General features: G+C 45.3%; 1 protein-coding gene across 1 annotated transcript in view; it reads left to right on the forward strand.

Moving 5' to 3' along the window:
* Positions 1–1886: 1886 nt before the first annotated feature.
* KCNK9 (potassium two pore domain channel subfamily K member 9) overlaps positions 1887–21877 on the forward strand; it is a 164242-nt gene continuing 144251 nt past the window's right edge. Inside the window, exon 1 of the mRNA XM_058178469.1 lies at positions 1887–2169. Coding sequence (XP_058034452.1) covers positions 1887–2169 — 283 coding nt within the window. The remainder of the gene's footprint in view (positions 2170–21877) is intronic.

Below are 21877 nucleotides of genomic sequence, written 5' to 3' on the forward strand. Positions count from 1 at the left end.
GGCGGCGGCGGCGGCGGGGGGAGGACAGCGGGCGATCACTCGCGTTGCAAGCGACTCCAAGCGCCGAGCCGAGCCAGGGATCGCTCGGCCACCCTCCTCCTCCTCCTCCTCTTCCTCTTCGCTGCTCTCTCTCTCTCTCCTCCCTTTCCCTCCTTTGGGGGAGGGAGGGGACGAGCCCTTCTGCAGAATGCAACCTCCCGAATCGAGGCTCCCGCACGCACACCTGTCTCGGCGGACGCCTCAGCAGCCGGTCTGATCAATGAGCGTTGCCTCGCCCTCCGCCGAGCTGGCTGCAGGCAGGCAGGCCGAAGGAACGAACGAACGAACGAACGGCCCCGGGCGGAGTCAGTCCCCCCCAGCTCCGCCGAAGTCGCTTTCTTTCCCGAGCCAAACCTTCCACCGGAGCGTTTCTTTTGTTCAGCGGCCAGCCAGGCAGGGCCAGCCGAGAGGGGCGGCTTTCTCTCTCTCTCTCTCTCTCTTCCTTCGGGCTCTCCCGCCTCCCTTCCCCGCCTCCCCCCCCACTTCCCCGCTCCAGCCTCTTCCCTCATGGAGCAAGCCTCTCAAAAGTTGAATTAAGCCAGAGGAGAGGTTGAACGGACCGAGGGGCGGAGGAAGGAAAGGGCAAAGAGCGAGAGAACCCAGCACCTGCCCCCGGGGATTGGGCGCTTCCCGTACTCCGCCACTGCCTTCCCTCCACCCCTCCAAGCCCGACCAGGTTTGGGGATTCAAAAGGAGGTCAGGTCCGAGCAAAGCTTCCCGGTTGTCCAGCGTCCCCAAGGTTTTTGAGCGCGGGACCCCTTGGGAATAGCCCCTGCCCCAGGGTGGCGTTTCCCGTGGGCTGATCTTCAGCTCCTGGTGCTCCTGCCTGGCGGAACATTTGCATCTCGTTCCCCCAACACTTTTTTGGGAGGCGAGAGGAGGAGGAGGAGGATCTAAGGTAGTCGCGGGGTTTAGCAAGCTGTGGTCAGTCGTTCTCTCCCTTCCCGGAAGTTCTCTCTCCGTCCCCTCCAGAGGTCCGGGAGCCTGGCCGATGCCGGGGGAGGCCTTCTTCGGGAAAAATCCCCACTGGACTGGGCGTCACTGGCTACCCGCCGGCCGCTTCTGGAGAGACAGCCCAGCCGTGCCCGGGCTGGAAGAGGCGTGCCTCTCGGCCGTCTTTCGGATGGGTTTCTTCTCCCTCTCTGCCTTCCCTTACCCTACAAAGGAGTACCTCATTTAAGCCCCTCTGATGGGACCTCCGCATCCTTCCACCCCTCCCGGGGCTTAAGAGTTGCCCTGGAGTAACCAAGCTTCGGAAAGGCAGCGCCTCCAGGAAAGAGAAGCGGAGGAGCAGAGAGAGAAAGAGAGAGAGGGAGGGAGGGAGGGAGGGAGAGAGAAAAGTAGAGTCCGGGAGTTCTCCGCGCCACCGGCTCGACGGGGGCCGGGAGTTTGCCAAGAGTGGGCGGCTTTGACGGGGCTGGGCGAGAGAAAGCTGTAAGCTCAGGCTGGGGCCACGCGGGCCGGAGCTTCCCTTCCTTTCCCTTCCCGACGGCTCCAAGCTGGCTTGTTGAGGAGAGAAGGCGCCGTTGATGGCCCTGCGCGCCGGGACGGCTTGCTTTGCGCAGCTCTTGCGCAGGGTTTGCCGGCTGCGCCTTCCGCTGTCCAGACGCTCCAGCAGCCTCCTCTGCCTCTCCGCCTCCCAGGAAGCCGACCACGCAGGCGGAGAGCGGTCGCCACCGATTCAGCACCAAGGACAGCCGCCCTGCCGAGGGAACCCTCTTGCCCGCCGCCGCCGCCGCCGCCCCGCGCTGCTCGCCTGGCGGGGCGGCTGCCTCGGGGCCACCCTGTCGGATCCGCGGGCGGCCAGGGGGGGACATGGTCCCCTCCGTGGGCCCTTCCTGGCGGCCATGAAGAGGCAGAACGTGCGGACTCTCTCGCTGATCATCTGCACGTTCACTTACCTGCTGGTGGGGGCGGCCGTCTTCGACGCCCTCGAGTCGGAGCACGAGCTGCGCGAGGAGGAGCAGCTGAAAGCCGAGGAGACCCGGCTGAAGGGGAAATACAACATCACCAGCGACGACTACCAGCAATTGGAAGAGATCATCATGCAGTCGGAACCCCATCGGGCCGGCGTCCAGTGGAAATTTGCCGGCTCTTTCTACTTTGCCATTACGGTCATCACCACCATCGGTAAGTCCCCTTCTCGGTGGCTGGCGGGAGCGTGGGATTGGTGGGGGGGACTGGGGGCGGATGGCCTTGGGGGTGAAGGAGGCCAAGTCTCGCCTGAGCAATTGACAGGTGGAGCAGAAGGCAAGGAAGAAATAAGAAGGGACAGGTGCCTGAAGCTGAGATTAAGGGTTGGACAACTGTAGGGTTGTGGGAAAAGAAGGCAAGGAAAACCTGGGACGCAAGGCTGAAGTTTCACCCTTCCTTGAAGTTCTGGGGTTAACCATCAAGAGTTTTCCCCTTTCTTGAAAGTCCGAAACTTGTGCTCTAGTCCAGGGGTCTCCAACCTTGACAACTTTTAAGACTTGTGGCCTTCAACTCTGAAGTCTGGGAGTTGAAGTCCACAAGTCTTAAAGTTGCCAAGGTTGGAGACCCCTGCTCTAGTCTTTCCCACTTGCCCATATTCCTGAGAAAAGTTTTCTCCAGTGCAAACTAGAACTAGATTGGGAGTAAAAACAGGGACTGGAAAGCTTTCAGAGGAAATCAACTGTTGCTTCCATCTCTCCACACCCATGTCTGGGAAGCAACACAAAATCAAGAACACGTTTCCGCAGAAATGCTAAGGAAATGCTTCAGGCGTTATTCATTGGCATGGATCCCTGACCCAAAAAATACTTAGTTAGGGAAGAATGTCAGCACAGCAATTTTTCAAAACAATTAGGCCTGCTATCCTAAACGCACAAGCCCTGGGAACTACTTCTCAGATTCAGTCATCTAGGGGACAGGTGTAGAAGGATTTGAGCAGCAAGGTGTTTTTTTTTTTGTTTTGCTTAAGCTTGTTAACATCCTAGGGAAAAGATTGGCAAACTTTCATGGTTGTTCCTTGGCTGTTATTATAAAATCATTTTTAATGAGCTGAATATGCAATCTTTACAAATGGAATAGTTTGGAAGAACGTCGCATCCGAGCTGAAGGGTGGTTGGGATACAAAGAACTCAGTATTGTACTTCTAACCGCTCCTTCTGATCATTTATTTCGGGAAGGAGGTGAATTGTCTAAAAAAAATCTTTATGACTCTCCTAGTTCCAGGCTCATAGCTTCTATTACTTCTTGTGAAAAAGAAAATAGTCAGCCGTCAAGCAATGTGACGACACTGGGACTGTTTCTTTTTCAACAGTTGAACTCTTTCAAGAGTCAAATAAACTCTTTTTAGTACAGTAAAATTGGCAGTTGGCTCCAGAGAAACTTCCCTTCCTCAATTCAAAGTAAATGTTGGTCCATCAACCCCATCAGTCTGGAACTCCTGCTTAAAAAGAAGTGACGAAACCCATTTTGGCAGTTACTTCCATGACAAAGATGCGTATGTTTAAAAAACAACAGATATCTCTTCTTAGGATATTGCTACCTGTGGCAGTCCCTAAAACAGGACTGGTTAATTATGCCTCGGTTCTATTGGGTGCGACATGAACAAATAGAATTGTGTGATTAATCAAGATGGAAATGATCATGTGAGCAGTCCTGTCGCACCAACAGGGTTATTAATACATGAAAACACTGCCTGTTTTCTAAAGGAAAGTCCATTTCATCTTAATTAGAATTGTCGGCGAGACAAGCAAGGCAGCTGCCGCTTTCCTTAGGTTTATGTTTTGAGGTTCTTACCTGCGGCAACGGATCGCTAACCGGACGGACCATCCAACACGCTTCTGTAATTGGTGTCTTCATGGGGGGAGGGAAAGAAAGTTTTGTCCGTGTCACATGTGTGTGTTGGTTCCCTTCCGTTCTTGCACAGCGGTCTTTCTCTTATCTTATCATGAAGGTTCGCTGTGAATTTGTGGTCTCAAATGGTTTAGAACTGGTCTGGTCTGGTGTGTTTATTAGTGGAGAGGCTAGGAAGATCAAGTTAAAAATAAGCATTCCAGCGGCTTCTTTTTATGGTGTTTTAATTTTTCTATTAATTCCAGTTAGTGGCCCTTTTAGAGTGTCTCCATGCTACAACAGTATCCGATAGTTTCCTTTCATTTGGGTTGGCTATTAAGTTAATAACGCAGATAATAAGAGCAAGAGTTGAACAAGGAAAAGGAAATCTTTTGTGCTGATAGAGCCATTTGTTGGAAGCTTGCTGTCCTCAACATTTCTGAGCTGTTAATTTTAGCCGGAGACTTGAAATGCTTAGCTTCTGTGCCTCTGGAATGTAGCTAAAAATTTTCTCATTGTGTTAAACACAAAAACAAAATTACAAAAAGTGGCCAAGATTGGAAGTAATCCTGGCAAGGCTCCATCGAGGGTGGGAATAATATACTGTGTACCTACCCATCCGACATTTCAACTGTAAGTTCTAAAAGTCTAGATAGTGTCAGTGGATGTTACAGAGGGGGACTTAAAACAATTTATAGCAAAGGCAACTCCTGCAGGTAATAAACTGTTTCAACTCCTATCCTCAAAACGACGCTATAGAGCACTGCACGCCAGAACAACTAGACACAAGAACAGTTTTTTCCCGAACGCCATCACTCTGCTAAATAAACAATTCCCTCCTGTCAAACTATTTGCTAAATCTGCACTAATATTAATCTTTTCATCGTTCCCATCACCCACCTCCTTCCACTTATGACTGTAACTTTGTTGCTGGTATCCTTACGATTTATACTGATATTGACTGTTTCCTAATGCCTATGACTAGCATTAAGTGTTGTATCATTAAGTGTTAAATTTGTACCCTTTAACTATCATTAAGTGTTGTAAGTGTTGTACCTTGATGAAGGTATCTTTTCTTTTATGTACAGTGAGAGCATTTGCACCAAGATAAATTCCTTGTGTGTCCAATCACACTTGGCCAATAAAAAATTCTATTCTATTCTATTGTAATTATAGATTTTTAAGGGAAATATAGTTAAAATCTATAAAACTATGCAGAAAAGGGACTGGAAATATGTTGTTCTCTCACTCAGGGTGGAATTTGTAGTACTTCATTGTAAAAAAAATAATGCTTGAAACCAGAATGATAAAAGGAAGACTCTTCTATACACAATATAGAATCCAACTATGGATTTCAATTCTTTGCCTATTTATCTACTGAGAGGTGTGGGGGCCTAGTGGTGAAGATACTTGCCTCCACTCCGAAGGTTGAGAGTTCAATCCTAGGTAGGAAGACACGTTTCTCTCCTAGAATGCAAAGAAAATAATATCTGCTGTCAACTTCACATAGGTGTCAGGAAGGGCATCTGGCCAGTAAATGCTCAGCTCCATCCAGTCACCCAAACTCTACCCTGAATACAGACCACATGTTTGAAAAAAGGGATTTATCTAACCATTCATCCATCCGTTGTGAGTTGCCTAGTTATTTCCTGAGAAGGGTGGCTATAAAAATCTCTCTCTCCCTGTCTCCCTCATTCTCTCTCTCTCTTTGTCTCCCATCCATCCATCTGTCTAAGGAACTTTAGGTGGCCTACCAAGTACTAGGTCACTGCATTCTATTCCAAGATCTGTTGGAAGAGCCAAAAACACCAGTGGGATGAAGGACTCAGAAAGGATGCTTTTCCAAAGGACAGGCTTAGCTATGGAGAAGACATGTCTCCTAAACTCCCTGGATTGTCACTGCTTTAACATAACATACCATAATAACAGAGTTGGAAGGGACCTTGGAGGTCTTCTAGTCCAACCCGCTGCCCAGGCAGGAAACCCTACACCATTTCAGACAAATGGTCATTCAACATTTTCTTAAAAATTTCCAGTGTTGGAGAATTCACAACTTCTGGAGGCAAGTTGTTCCACTTATTGATTGTTCTAACTGTCAGGAAAGTTCTCCTTAGTTCTAAGTTGCTTCTCTCCTTGATTAGTTTCCACCCATTGCTTCTTGTCCTGCCTTCAGGTGCCTTGGAGAATAGTTTGACTCCCTCTTCTTTGTGGCAGCCCCTGAGATATTGGAAGACTGCTATCATGTCTCCCCTAGTCCTTCTTTTCGTTAAACTAGGCATACCCAGTTCCTGTAAATGTTCTTCATATGTTTTAGCCTCCAGTCCCCTAATCATCTTTGTTGCTCTTCTCTGCACTCTTTCTAGAGTCTCAGCATCTGTTTTACATCATGGCGACCAAAACTGAATGCAATATTCCAAGTGTGGCCTTACCAAGGCACTTTAGAGCTGCAAAATGGAGCATCCCAACTCTGCCAGATATAACTGGTTGATAATAGGAGAGAGAGGGTCCCTTGGCCACTAGATGTTATGAAGGACATAGAAATGCCAAACCTTGATAGAGTTACCAGTGGCTTTCAGATCAAGGCAGCATTGCTATGTACAATAGTTTTTAGGAAGCAACAGTGATATATTTACTTTTCTGTCCAGGCTCATGAACTGTCTGAATATTCCTGTGATACAAAATGCTGGACCAGCCAATATAAGCCTTGAACATTCACATGGTTACATCATTCTGCCTTAAATCAAGTCACTTCTTTGTTGGCCAAGGATGCGTAAAGCCTCATGGTGAAATTAGTTGCCTGTGGAACGTATCAAAATCAATGGCAAATTAATCATGATTTAATTTCAGTCCTGCACAATCCAGAGTCACAATCCATGACTCTGTTTGAACAACACCCAGGTGGCGTAAATGGATGAAATGGATTAGGTCAGGGGTCTGCAAACTTGGCTCTTTTAAGACTTGTGGACTTCAACTCCCAGAGTTCCTCAGCCAGCAAAGAGGAATTCTGGGAGTTGAAGTCCACAAGTCTTAAAAGAGCCAAGTTTGCAGACCCCTGGGTTAGGTTGGTGCAACTGACCAACATTAACCAACTAGCCAAGTTGTGGGAATGTATGTGCTGGATCTTCATTTATTGCTGTGTGAATGAAGTCACTGTTAGAATAAGTGAAATAGATTAGCTTTCTTTCTTTAATGGGTGGATAGCTCACCCTCCCTCACATACATTTTTCTTTTGATCTTTTTGGACTTTAGAGAAAAAAAATTTCAAGCTGAAAAAAACTGGTTGTTGACACGAAGGATGCTGCTTTTGTTGAGTGTTTGGTGTTGTTGGGTTTTTATTTTTTTTTAAAAAAAATGTTTCTATTTTTAAACTCACCTTGAAGACATTGTTTGCTCTCAGTTTTTCAGTTGAGAAGCCACCTGGGTACAATTCAGAATTAAAAAAAAAAGAACATTTAGTGGCTCAATGAGAAAAGATTTAGTGTTTCATTGTGTTGGGACACTAGCATTTAAGTTGCGAATATAATTTGTCTCATCTATGAATACATCGACTTGTACTTTCTAGATCTGAGTCTTATTCAAGATTGGGAGGGGAAAGGAATGAAATGATGATTATGATGATGATGTTCCAAAGATTAACTTTTCTGGATAATAAATTGGCATTTGACTCTGAAATGGTAAAGGGTTTTGGTATCTTCTGTTTGTTTAAAACATTTAAACATCTAGAATTAAAATTGTCTCATTTCCTCCCAGGCACTGTCCAAATTTGATCATCCCTTTTATAGTTTGATTATTAACATTTACTGCTAGGTACCGATTTTTTGTTTGTTTGAACCAAACCATTAAAGTGAAGTTCCATGCTAAGGAATAGGCAATGTAGAGTATTGAAGGAAGGCAAATAAGTCAGTAAGAAATAACTATGAGCACATGCTGTTAATGCTGTTAATGGGGGGGGGGGAAGGGGAGGGCCTTCTCTGTGGCGGCACCGACCCTGTGGAACGCACTTCCTCCGGGGTTACGACAACTCCCTGACCTCCGGACCTTCAGATGTGAACTGAAGACTTTATTATTTTAGCGAGCTGGACTAGCCTAAGAATAAAATATTTTAGTTAAATTTTAATCGGTTTTTAATCGGTTTTTACCGTTTTAGTGATTTGGCTATTATAATATTTTAGTTTTAATTGGGTTTTATATTGCTTATTTATTATATTGTTTTATTTTAATATGCCTGTGAACCGCCCTGAGTCCTACGGGAGATGGTGCGGTATAAAAGTATGATTAATAAATAAATAAATAAATAAATAAATAAATAAATAAATAAATAAATAAGAGGATGATCTTGTTACAGATTATTGCTCTATTTTGTGATCAACTATGGATTAAGGTCTGGAATGAAAGCTTGGTGAACAAAGTATCTTTTATCCTGGCATAGTTTGGAGATATTTCTATTTAAGATCACATGAAGAGTTAATACCACTTTATAATGCCTTGGTAAGGCCACACTTGGAATACTGCATCCAATTTTGATTGCCATGATGTAAAAAAAAACGCTGAGACTCTGGAAAGAGTGCAGAGAAGAGCAACAAAGATGATTAGAGACTGGAGGCTAAAACATATAAAGAACAATTGCTGGAACTGGGTATGTCTAGTTTGATGAAAAGAAGGACTAGGGGTGACATGATAGCAGTCTTCCAATATTTAAGGGGTGTCACAAAGAAGAGGGAGTCAAACTATTCTCTGAAGCACCTGAAAGGCAGGACAAGAAGCAATGGGTGGAAAGTAATCAAGGAGAGAAGCAACTTAGAACTAAGGAGAAATTTCCTGACAGTTAGAACAATTAATCGGTGGAACGACTTGCCTCCAGAAGTTGTGAATGCTCCAACACTGGAAATTTTTAAGAAAATGTTGGATAATCATTTGCCTGAAATGGTGTAGGGTTTCCTGCCTAAGCAGGGGGTTGGACTAGAAGACCTCCAAGGTCCCTTCCAACTGTGTTGTTCTATTCTATTCTAACTCCTGAGATGCTTCATTCACTGCCCTAAGCCCTGGTATGATTTGTAAAGCATAGTTGTAAGCATGACTTAACGCAATGTGTGGATACACCCAATGATGGTTTATTCAATAAACTCTACTTATCCATAATTATTAATTAAATGTATATGCTGCTTGAGTCCCAGTGACCTAGAACAAGGCTTCAACCCAGTCACTGCTTCTCAGCCTACAAGCCCAGGAGACAAACAGGGTCTAATCTGTAAAATGCCCCAAACTGACATCTCCACCAAACCATATCGATGCCAAAATAAGAATTTGCAAATTCCGTAATTACCTACTTTTTTGTTTGTTTGTTTGAATTTATACCCCGCCCTTCTCCGAAGACTCAGGGCGACTTACAATGTGTTAAACAATAGTCTTCATCCATTTGTATATTATATACAAAGTCAACTTATTGCCCCCAACAATCTGGGTCCTCATTTTACCTACCTTATAAAGGATGGAAGGCTTATTATATACAAAGTCAACTTATTGCCCCCAACAATCTGGGTCCTCATTTTACCTACCTTATAAAGGATGAGTCAACCTTGGGCCCGGTGGGGCTTGAACCTGCAGTAATTGCAAGCAGCTGTGTTAATAACAGACAGACTTAGTCTGCTGAGCCACCAGAGGCCCTCACCATCTGGAAAAATATGTATGTCCCAGCATTTGTGGGACCCTGTAGCACGACTATTTTCATTTCTCCTCCTACACACATCTACGATCATAAGGAATCATGAATGTGTGTATCCGTGGGTTTGAGACAAACTACCCACTGGTTCAATGGCTAAGATGCTGAGCTGGTTGATCAGAAAGGTCGGCAATTCGGCGGTTCGAATCCCTAGCACTGCCTAATGGGGTGAGCTCCCATTACTTGCCCCAGCTTCTGTCAACCTAGCAGTTCGAAAGCACGTAAAAAAAATGCAAGTAGAAAAATAGGAACCACCTTTGGTGGGAAGGAAACAGCGTTCTGTGCGCCTTTGGCGTTGAGTCATGCCGGCCACATGACCATGGAGACGTCTTCGGACAGCGCTGGCTCTTTGGCTTTGAAACGGAGATGAGCACCGCCCCCTAGAGTCGAGAACGACTAGCACATAAGTGCAAGGGGAACCTTTACCTTTTTTTACCCAGTGTAAGGTTGCATTGCCAACCCTGAGTCTTTAACTTTTGTTATACATTTTAAACTAAGAAAATGATAGTCTCTGGCTATTTTACCACTGCAGTGGAGGCGTTGCTGTTGATTTTTATCCTCTGCTTCTAATAAATTGGATCCAGATTTAGGAAGGCTTAAATCTTAATAAATCGGATCAGATTTAGGAAGGAAGGAAGGAAGGAAGGAAATCCATAGGACTTTAGTTAGTGGTGAATAAACTGTCCTGAGGATTTCTTTGGGTGGCACCAACCTACCACCAACCTCAAGAAAGGTTCCTATGACCTAATGAATTCCTATTTTTTTATGTGAATAGTTTTCAAATAGCAGTATAGTAGTATACATAATCAACAAATAGCAATCGCAATAGCACTTAGACTTATATACCGCTTCATAGAGCTTCACAGCCCTCTCTAAGGGGTTTACAATGTCAGCATATTGCCCCCAACAATCTCATTTTACCCACCTCGGAAGGATGGAAGGCTGAGTCAACCTTGAGATTTGAACTGCCAAATTGCAGGCAGTCAGCAGTCAGCAGAAGTAGCCTGCAGTACTGCATTCTAACCACTGCACCACCGTGGCTCATCTGTAATACTGTGTTTCCTCCAAAATAAGACCCTGTCTTATATTTTTTTGAATCCTGAAATAAGTGCTTGGCCTTGTTTTCGGGGAGGTCTTATTATTAGGGCCTCTGGTGGCTCAGCAGACTAAGTCTGTCTGTTATTAACACAGCTGCTTGCAATTACTGCAAGTTCAAGTCCCATCAGGCCCAAGGTTGACTCAGCCTTCCATCTTTTATAAGGTAGGTAAAATGAGGACCCAGATTGTTGGGGGCAATAAAAGTCGACTTTGTATATAATATATAAATGGATGAAGACTATTGCTTGACATAGTGTAAGCCGCCCTGAGTCTTCAGAGAAGGGCGGGATATAAATTCAAATAAAATAAAATAAAAAATAAAATATTTTGGGGCATGGAGTAAGATGGGGCTCCTCTTGCCATCTTACCTGACTTCCAGGTCTGTCTCCCTAACCCTAACCAGAGGAATTGGGGGGACCGGTTGCACATGCAACTAAATATTTACAGGGAGGGCTTATTTTCAGGAGAGGGTTTATTTTCGGGGAGGGCTTATTTTCAGGGGAGGGCTTATTTTGGGGGGGGAGGGCTTATTTTTGGGGAATCACGGTATTTATTTATTTAAGTTTATATGGACGTCCATCTGAAATTCATAACTCTGGATGGCTAACAATTACAAACAATACAAAAAACATGCACAACAGTAAAATAACCACACACATGTTATTAGTGCCACCTAGCAGCTCAACAAAACCTTGTTATATATCTGGATCAGCGGTCGGTTGCTCCTGGTTTTGTCTGGTTCTTGCGAACCGGTAGTAAAAGCAGCGGGAGGCTCTGCCCACCTGCCTGGAAATCATAGTGGATGATCTGCGCATGCGCAGAAGCATACATGCGCACTCCCATTGCGAACTGGTAGTAAAGGTAAGTAAAACACACCCCTGATCCTCAAGTGTGGTGACAAAATTATTTTGGGGACAAAAACATCTGGGGAGGCATGATAGAGCTGGCCTCATGGGTCCCATCAGATGTCATTCTGTAGTAAATGAGACCTGAAGCTTGCCTTTTCTGCTGAAAGGAAGGAAGGAAGGAAGGAAGGAAGGAAGGAAGGAAGGAGAAGGGAATGAGTAGAAGGAGGAAAAGAAGGAAATGAGATGGGGATGAGAAGAAGGAAGGAAGGAAGGAAGGAAGGAAGGAAGGGGAAGGGAATGAGTAGAAGGAGGGAATGAGTAGAAGGAGGAAAAGAAGGAAAGGAGATGGGGATGAGAAGAAGGAAGGAAGGAAGGAAGGAAGGAAGGAAGGAGAAGGGAATGAGTAGAAGGAGGGAATGAGTAGAAGGAGGAAAAGAAGGAAAGGGGATGGGGATGAGAAGAAGGAAGGAAGGAAGGAAGGAAGGAGAAGGGAATGAGTAGAAGGAGGGAATGAGTAGAAGGAGGAAAAGAAGGAAAGGAGATGGGGATGAGAAGAAGGAAGGAAGGAAGGAAGAAGGGAATGAGTAGAAGGAGGGAATGAGTAGAAGGAAGAAAAGAGAAGGGGATGAGAGAAGGGGATGAGAAGATGGATGGAAGGAAGGAAGGAAGGAAAGAAGGAAGGAAGGAAGGAGAAGGGAATGAGTAGAAGGAGAGAAAGAAAGAAGAAAGGAAGGAGAAGGGAGTGAGTAGAAGGAGAGAAAGAAAGGAAGGAGAAAGGAAGGAGAAGGAAATGAGAAGCTGGTACATGAAACCTTCTTTCATGTTCTCCAAAGACAGCGGCACTATTACACTACATACAGTAGATGTAACATTTATACAACAATGTTTATACAACAGATCTAATTTGATTTCCAAATTAACACCATTCCTGCATTTCCATCGAAATTGATCCTTAAACTAGTCGAGCAGCCTGGGGTTTGGCCATTAAGCTAAGTCAGGAAAAAGAAAACATCACTAAACAGCCAACGTGAAGTTTAATCAGGGAGCCTACTCAGGGACGGTACATGTGCCGACGCCTCTGCTTGCCTTAGGGAGGATTCGGTTCAACGGATACAGGCAGCTTGTGAACCTGCCCAGGAATAGATGGTCAGCGGTGACCTGTTATGGGCACATGTAGGTTTCCAAGCCGTACATGGCTTGTTTTTCTACCGACTGTCTACTGTTGACCTCACCCCATTCCTCAGAGCTCCGTAAGGGGCGTGCATAAGAGCACAAATGTGGCTACCGTTCCTGTCCTATTGTTTCTTTCCATTATATCCAATTAATATAGTTATTGCATGCTTATGCTTATATATATATGCTTATAAATTATTATATAGTTACTTTCATGCTTATGCTTATATATACTGTTGTGACAAAATAAACAAACAAACAAACAAACAAACAAACAAACTCCATTTTTAGGTGTACTGCTTCATAAAGTGGGCAGAATACATGAGGATTGCATTTCCCTCGTGTGTCAACTCTATTGAGGGAAATTATGAATCACCTAGGAATTAAGAATATGGAAAATCAAGGCTTAATGAGCATGTCTTCCCGACAATGTTATGTGATTGTGCCTCTTTGTGGAAGGACTTCCTTACTTTCTTTCTCCCTCCTTCCTTTCTCTGTATCTCCTTCCTTCATCTGTATCTCCTTCCTTCCTTCCTTCCCCCCACCCTCCCTTCCTCTCTATCTCCTTCCTTCCTTCCTTCCTTCCTTCCTTCCTTCCTTCCTTCCTTCCTTCCTTCTTTCCTTCCTTCCTTCCTTCCTTCCTTCGCTCGCTCCCTCCCTTCCTGTGCCTCTCTTTGTGGAAGGACTTCCTTCCTTTCTTTCTCCCTCCCCCCTACTTCCCTCCCACTCTATCTCCTTCCTCCGTCCCTTCCTCCCTTCTTCTCTTCCTCCCTCTCTTCCTCCCTCCCTCCCTCTCTCCCTCCCTCTCTCCTTCCTTCCTTCACTCGGTCGCTCCTTCCTGTGCCTCTCTTTGTGGAAGGACTTCCTTCCTACCTTTCTTTCTCCCTCCCCCCTACTTCCCTTCTACTCTATCTCCTTCCTTCCTTCCTCCCTCCCTCCCTCCCTCTCTATCTCCTTTCTTCCTTCGTTCGCTTACTCCCTTCCTCGCTATCTCCTCCCTCCCTCCTCCTCCCTCCCTCCCTCCCTCCCTCCTTCCTTCGCTTGATCACTCCTTCCACTCTATCTCCTTCCTCCTCCCTCCCTCCCTCTCTATCTCCTTTCTTCCTTCGTTCGCTTACTCCCTTCCTCGCTATCTCCTTCCTCCTCCCTCCTCCCTCCCTCCCTCCCTCTCTATCTCCTTTCTTCCTTCGCTTGATCACTCCTTCCTCTCTATCTCCTCCTCCTCCTCCCTCCCTCCTCCTTCGCTTGATCACCTTCCTCTCTATCTCCTTCCTTCCTTCCTTCCTCCTCCCTCCCTCCCTCCCTCCCTCTCTATCTCCTTTCTTCCTTCGTTCACTTACTCCCTTCCTCGCTATCTCCTTCCTCCCTCCCTCCCTCCCTCCTTCCTTCGCTTGATCACTCCCTTCCACTCTATCTCCTTCCTCCCTCCCTCCCTCCCTCCCTCTCTATCTCCTTTCTTCCTTCATTCGCTTACTCCCTTCCTCGCTATCTCCTCCCTCCCTCCCTCCCTCCCTCCTTCCTTCGCTTGATCACTCCCTTCCTCTCTATCTCCTTCCTTCCTTCTGAAACATAAATTTAAGGAAAGATAAGAAAGATAAGTGATCTTCATCTTTACACCATATTCCTTTTTTTTTTTTTTTTGGTGAACCCTTTCCTAAGTTTTCGCTATCATTGGGACCTCACAGTAGATACCATATTGGCTTGTATGGAGGTGGAGGCAGGTGGGGATTGAAAGTGGGACATGGTAGCCTTGATGCTAATTATATGCCTCATGTTATTTGCATAATGACATCATGACTTAATCATGAGTTGGACTGCATGCTTATTCTTGCATGTAGTCTCTGCGATAGAAACGGAGGACTTTCAGGATTGTCCTAGATCTTAGATGTTTAATTGATGGGACCCAATAGACCCAAACAGAGTCCTCTTCCAGATGTGATTGGTTCTGCTGGCTATGGCTTAGAGTAGATGAAATTCAATATATCTGGTGGACACTGGATGGCCGAAGAGACCGCCAACTCTCATAATCAACAGTTGCACTGAGATCCTTTGGTTTGTTTCTGATTGAAATTGGGTACAGGTAGTCCTCAACTTTAAGATCATGGCATCCGGCCCTCTCAATTCCTGGCAGATAGATGGGGAGGAAATGGAGGTAGTGACAGATTTTATTTTCCTGGGCTCCAAGATCACCGCAGATGGGGACTGCAGCCAAGAAATTAAAAGACGCTTGCTCCTGGGGAGGAAAGCTATGGCAAATCTAGACAGCGTACTAAAAAGCAGAGACATCACCCTGCCAACAAAAATGCGTATAGTCAAGGCTATGGTTTTCCTAGTTGCAATGGATGGCTGTGAAGGTTGGACCATAAGGAAGGCTGAGTGCCAAAGAATGGAGGCCTTTGAACTCTGGTGCTGGAGAAGACTCCTGCGAGTCCCTTGGACTGCAAGGTGAACAAACAAGTCAGTCCTAGAGGAGATCAACCCTGACTGCTCTTTAGAAGGCCAGATCCTGAAGATGAAACTCAAATACTTTGGCCACCTAATGAGAAGGAAGGACTCACTGGAGAAGAGCCGAATGCTGGGAAAGATTGAGGGCAAAAGAAGAAGGGGACGGCAGAGATTGAGGTGGCTGGATGGAGTCACTGAAGCAGTCGGTGTGAGTTTAAATGGACTCCAGAGGATGGCAGACAGGAAGGCCTGGAGGAATGTTGTCCATGGGGTCACAATGGGTGTGAAAAACGGTTGTTAATCGCTTTTTTCAGTACCACTGTAATTACAAGAGGTCACTAAATGAACTGCTGTAAGTCGAGGGCTACCCATACAACGGAGGCCCAAAATTTTTCTCGCTAAGCGAGACATTTGCTAAGAGAGTTTTGTTTACAATTTTACTTGCCAAACAGTCACAAGTCACGTTTGTCGGTGCCATTGTAACTTCAAATGGTCACTAAGAGGGTTGTTTTAAGTTGGGGACTACCTGGAATAACTGGAATTGTTTTGTTCGCAAATCCAGGGTAGCAATGGAGTGAATTTCCTTCAGGCAGATCAATTCTTTATTGATATTGACCAGCATTGTTGAGTCTATCTGGCACATGTTCTCTGGAAATATTCTAGAGCAGGGGTGTCAAACTCAAGGCCCGCGGGCCAAATCCGGCCCGCTGGTTGCTTAGATCTGGCCTGCGGAGCCGGTCTGGAAATAGCAAAGGACCCGCTCGTGGTGCCTCTGCCAGCAAAAACAAGGCATGGGGCAGTGGTGAAATGTAAAATTGGTTACCACCGGTTCTGTGGGCGTGGCTTGATGGGTGGGAGGGGTAATGTGACTGAGTGGGTGTGGCCAACTCTTGTTTTTTAACTTTTAAAAGGATTTTTTCCACAACCTCTTTGGCCGAAGAGGTTGTAGAAAAAATGCTTTTAAAAGGCTCCTCTGATGATCCCAGCTGAGTTGCCTGATCGTCAGAGGCTTTTAAAAACATTTTTTTACAACCTCTTGGCCTAAGAGATTGTAGAAAAAATGCTTTTAAAAGACTCCTCTGATGATCCCAGCTGAGTTGCCTGATTGTCAGAGCCTTTTCTTTTCTTTTAAAAGCATTTTTTTTGCCTTTAAAAGAAGAAAAAAAGCCTCTGACGATCAGGCAACTCAGCTGGGATCGTCAGAGCCTTTTAAAAGCATTTTTCCCCAACCTCTGTTGTAGAAAAAATGCTTTTAAAAGGCTCTGATGATCCCAGCTGAGCCGCGCGATCATCAGAGTCTTTTTTTTTAAAAAAACTTTTAAAAGCATTGTTTTGGCCGAAGAAAAAATGCTTTTAAAAATAAAAAAAACACACAAAACCTCTGATGATCGCGTGGCTCAGCTGGGCATGCAAGGGGGCCAGGATTTTGGCTACCGGTTCTCCGAACCACCCGCCGCCATTGCTACCGGATCGGGCGATCTGGTTCAAATCGGGAGCATTGCACCCGTGGCATGGGGGCTGTGCAAGGCCCCCCTTATGCCCTGTTTTGGCCGGCAGGGTGCTGCAGGAGATTGTCCAGGCTGAAAACGGAGCTCAAGGTGGTGTTGCTTAGTTTCTGAACATTTCATTACCAAACTAGGTAACACCCTCAGGGGAGCTTGGGGGAATAACAGTGTTAGTGTTCTTCTGCTTATGCTGTGTGTGGTCAGTAGGTCTTGTGATGAGAGAGTCATATCAGCTGAGGGTCTTGTGAGGTGTCAGGAGTGTATCATGTCAGTGGAAGGGCCAACACTTTTTTTTTATTCAAAAAGTTTTACAGAAAATTTCCCCCCCTTTCCCCCCCCTCCCCTCCCCCTTCCCTTCACAACCCCCCTCACCCCCGACTTCCCGGAACGAGCACAAGGTATAGTTAAAAATAAAACACACATATGCTAAAAAATTTTCGTCCCAACTTAATTATACCCCTACAATCATCAATTCCTAACTTCCCCCGAAAACAATATTTTATTATTATTTATTATTATTTATTATTTAAACTTATATACCGCCCTATCTCCCAAAGGACTCAGGGTGGTTTACAGGCATATAAAAACATCAATATACAAATTAAAATAATCATTAAAAGACTTATTCTAATGCCAATAATTAATAAAACCAATTATTAAAAATAGAAATATAAATATTAAAATCAATTTAAAACCCCTCTAAATTTAAAAATCTAAGCCAGTCCTGCACAGATGAATAAATGTGTCTTGAGCTCGCGACGGAAGGTTCGAAGATCCGGAAGTTGACGGAGTCCTGGGGGGAGTTCGTTCCAGAGGCGGGAGCCCCACAGAGAAGGCCCTTCCCGGGGCGCCGCCAGACGACACTGCCTAGCTGACGGCACCCTGAGCACGGGTCGGTGAGAGGTATCTGGTCGCAGTAGGCGGTCCCGTAGATAACCCGGCCCTATGCCATGGAGCGCTTTAAAGGTGGTCACCAAAACCTTGAAGCGCACGCGGAAGGCCACAGGTAGCCAGTGCAGCCTGCGCAGGATGGGTGTTATGTGGGAGCCACGAGGCTCCATCTATCACCCGCAGCCGCATTCTGGACTAACTGCAGCCTCCGGATGCCCTTCAAGGGAAGCCCCATGTAGAGAGCGTTGCAGTAATCCAGGCGAGACGTCACGAGAGCGTGAGTGACCGTGCATAGGGCCTCCCGGTCCAGAAAGGGGCGCAACTGGCGCACCAGGCGAACCTGGTAGAACGCTCTCCTGGAGACGGCCGTCAAATGATCTTCTAGAGACAGCCGTTCATCCAGGAGGACGCCTAAGTTGCGCACCCTCTCCATCGGGGCCAATGACTCGCCACCGATGGTCAGCCGCGGATTTAGCTGACTGTACCGGGATGCCGGCATCCACAGCCACTCTGTCTTGGAGGGATTGAGCTTGAGCCTGTTTCTCCCCATCCAGACCCGTACGGCCTCCAGACACCGGGACAGCACTTCGATAGCTTCGTTGGTGCTATCGTTGGTAAAATAATACATCATAATCATTCAAAAACAGTCTGATAACTCTTAGTCTGATATCTACTTTGAATATAGTCAATCCATTTTCCCCATTCCTTTAAGTATCTTTCTTGCGTATTGTCTTTCAAAAAGGCTGATATCTTCGCCATCTCAGCCAAATTGGCAACTTTCAATATCCATTCTTCTATTGTAGGTACTTCTTTTTTCTTCCAGTATTGTCCTATTAGTAATCTTGCTGCTGTTATTAGATTTAAAATCAATTTAGTCTCAATTACTGTACAGTCCGTAATAATTCCCAACAAAAAAAATTGCGGCAGGAACTTTATCTTCTTTTTCAAAACATTTTGTAAAATCCACCAAATTTTTATCCAAAAGGCCTTTATATCCTTACAAGTCCACCAAATATGAAAATATGTAGCGTCATCACAATTACATCTCCAACATTTTGCTTGCATATCTGGATACATACACGATAATTTTTTAGGATCTAGATGCCATCTATAAAACATTTTATAAAAATTTTCCCTCAGATTCTGTGCCTGCGTGAATTTAACATTTCAAACCCAAATTTTTTCCCAACTTTCCAATAATATTGGCTCCTGAAAATTTTGTGCCCACTTTATCATACAGTCCTTTACCAAGTCCCTTTCAGAATCTATTTCAAGTAACACATTATACAATCTCTTTATATGCTCCTGAGACTGATTTCTAATTTGCTTTACCAAATTTCCCTCGTTCTGCTCTATACCAATTTTCTGATCTTCCTTCCATCTAGCACGTAGTTGCTCATATTGAAACCAGGGCCAACACTTTTTAAAAATCACTTTTTTCAGTGTCGTTGTAACTTCAAGCAGTCACTAAATGAACTGTTCTAAGTCAAGGACTACCTGTATAGGAGAGGACTACTTTTTTTTTTTTTACAGGAAATGGCCTGTTGGTCACATATGAGAAAAGCCACTGTTTTTCTTGGATCTTGGAGTCTTAGTGGACAACCAATTAAATATGAGCCAGCCATGTGCAGCAGCAGTCAAAAAAGCCAATGCCATCCTAAACCACATGAACAGCGGGATACAATCAAGATCAAGGGAGGTGCTAACACCACTCTATAAAGCCCTAGTAAGACCACACCTATAATATTGCATCCTGTTTTGGTCACCACACTATAAAAAAGATGTTGAGACTGGAGACTAAAACAGTGGTGGGTTTCAAAAATTTTTAACACCGGTTTTGTGAGCATGGCATGGCTTGGTGGGCGTGGCTTGGTGGGCGTGGCAAGGGAAGGAAACTGTAAAATCTCCATTCCCACCCCACTCCTGGGGGAAGGATATTGCAAAATCCCCATTTCCTCCCGATCAGCTGGGACTCAGGAGGCAGAGAATAGATGGGGGCGGGGCCAGTCAGAATTTTTACCACCGGTTCTCTGAACTACTCAAAATTTCCGCTACCTGTTCTCCAGAACTGGTCAGAACCTGCTGAAACCCACCTCTGGACTAAAACATACGAAGAATGGTTGCAGGAAATGGGCCTTGCCAATCTAGTGAAGAGAAGGACCAGGGGAGATAGAATAGCAGTCTTCCAATATTTGAGGGACTGCCACAGATAGGAAGGGGTCAAACTATTTGGCTTAGGGCCTGGGTACTTACGGGACCGCCTGCTGTTTCCTCATGCCTCCCACCGACCCGTGCGCTCTCATAGAGCGGGACTTCTCAGGGTGCCGTCCGCCAAGCAATGTCGGCTGGCGGCCCCCAGGGGAAGAGCCTTCTCTGTGGGGGCTCCCACCCTCTGGAACGAACTTCCCCCGGGTTTACGCCAAATACCTGACCTTCGGACCTTCCGCCGCGAATTGAAAACACATCTATTTATTCGCGCGGGGTTGGCTTGATTTTACTGGTTTTTAAATTTTCTATCATTAATTTTAAGGGGTTTTTAGTTTTATATATTTTAAAGTTTTTAGGCCAACTATATAATAAGGTTTTTAATTTGTATTTTAATTTGTATATTGTATCGTTTGTTTTACTTTGGCTGTACACCGCCCTGAGTCCTTCGGGAGAAGGGCAGTATAAAAATTGAATAAATAATAATAATAATAATAAAAAAAATATTTTCCAAGGCACCTGAAGGCCAGACAAGGATCAATGGATAGAAACTGATCAAGGAGAGATTCAAACTAGAAATATGGAGGGATTTCCTGACAGTGAGAACAATCAACCAATGGAACCGAAGTTGCCTTCGGAAGTTGTGGGAGCTTCATCACTTGAGGCTTTCAAGAAGAGATTGGACTGCCATTTGTCAGAAATGGTATAGAGCCTCCTGATTGGGCGGGGTGGGGGTTGGACTAGATGACCTACAAGGTCCCTTCCACCTCTGTTAATCTGTTAAACTGTCTCTCACTTCCTTGCAATTTTAGTGCTTCCCCTCCTCTCCACTTTCAGAAAAGGTATTCAGATCTATTTTAATGAAGTCCTTTGTTAATTATGCCTTCACCATTTTTTAAAAAAACCACATTTATTTATTTATCTAGTGCACTGAGTGCTTATTTGCTAATGGAAAAATACAGTATCAGGAAAAGGTATAATAAGTAAATTATGCCATTATGCGTGCTAGGGCTCAAAGCAGACAGCCCCTAAATTTCCTAAGGTTAGAGACTGCCAATTTGGACTGTTTAATTTTGCAATTTCCATAATTTATTCTGATTGCAACATCTGTGGGCTTATAAATGCCCACAAAATCCAGTTTCGCTACCAGGGGATAAAGAGAATTTTGGAAGTCGAGTTGACACAAACCTACTTATAGATGCAATTAAAATTTATCGGTGTGCCCTTCTCTCCATTCTGAAGTGAGCAAACAGTTTTTTCAGAAGGTGTTCCTACTATCAAAATCACCCAAATATTTCTCAGGCTTTTTGGAATATTAGCCGGACTTATTTATTTAGCGTATGACATGCGATGCCAGGGAAAATTACACATGCTAGACACACAATACGATCCTGTCCGCCTAGATTGCTAGTTCACGCTATTCATTGCTTGTGTTGCGGTCCTGCAGAAACCTGCAGAGCTGGCAGCGGAGTCGGACAGAAAGGAGGCTGGGGAGAACAATGGGCCAGTCCTGGACTCTGGGGAAGGGCCTGATGAGGGCTCTGCGTCGGAGGCAGAGATGGGGCCAGGGCCATCTGGGAGCGATGTGTGGACTCTGGAGCCTCCAGAGGCGGACAGCAGAGAGGCAGAGGCAGAGGAACAGGGGGAGCCTGTTCCTAGTGCAAGCATGTGCAGAGCTGCCAGAAGGCAAGAATAGTTAAAACAAAAGGGATGACTCAGGAGTAAGGCCTGGAGATGATTGGCCCCTCCCATAAGGCTTAAAAGAGGAGCAAAGGCACATGGGACCTTTGCAGGAAAGCAACGTTGTTAAGTCTGTTCCCAGTCGGCATCTCTGTTTGATTCTGGACTCCATATGGCTTAGCCAAGTATTTCTTTGGGAATGTGTCAACGGAGGTAAAGGTTTGTGATTATCCCAAAGGACTTCTCCCAAAGGACTTTTTGCAACTAATTGGGACTCAGCTGTGAATGAACGTAATTCACAGCTGTTGCAATAAAAGAAGTTTTTGGGACTGCTTGTGTGTTTTAATGACTCAGGAAGCCTAGGTCACAACAGCTTGTTTGCCTATCCTTGGTGTACCATGGAGAGTAAACCAGCTTTATACCAAGTGACTAATGGCGCTTGGGTTGCTGGCTCTTCTGGGCTTCTCCGCTAA

Source organism: Ahaetulla prasina, chromosome 3, assembly GCF_028640845.1.
Source record: "Ahaetulla prasina isolate Xishuangbanna chromosome 3, ASM2864084v1, whole genome shotgun sequence".
NCBI lineage: Eukaryota > Metazoa > Chordata > Lepidosauria > Squamata > Colubridae > Ahaetulla > Ahaetulla prasina.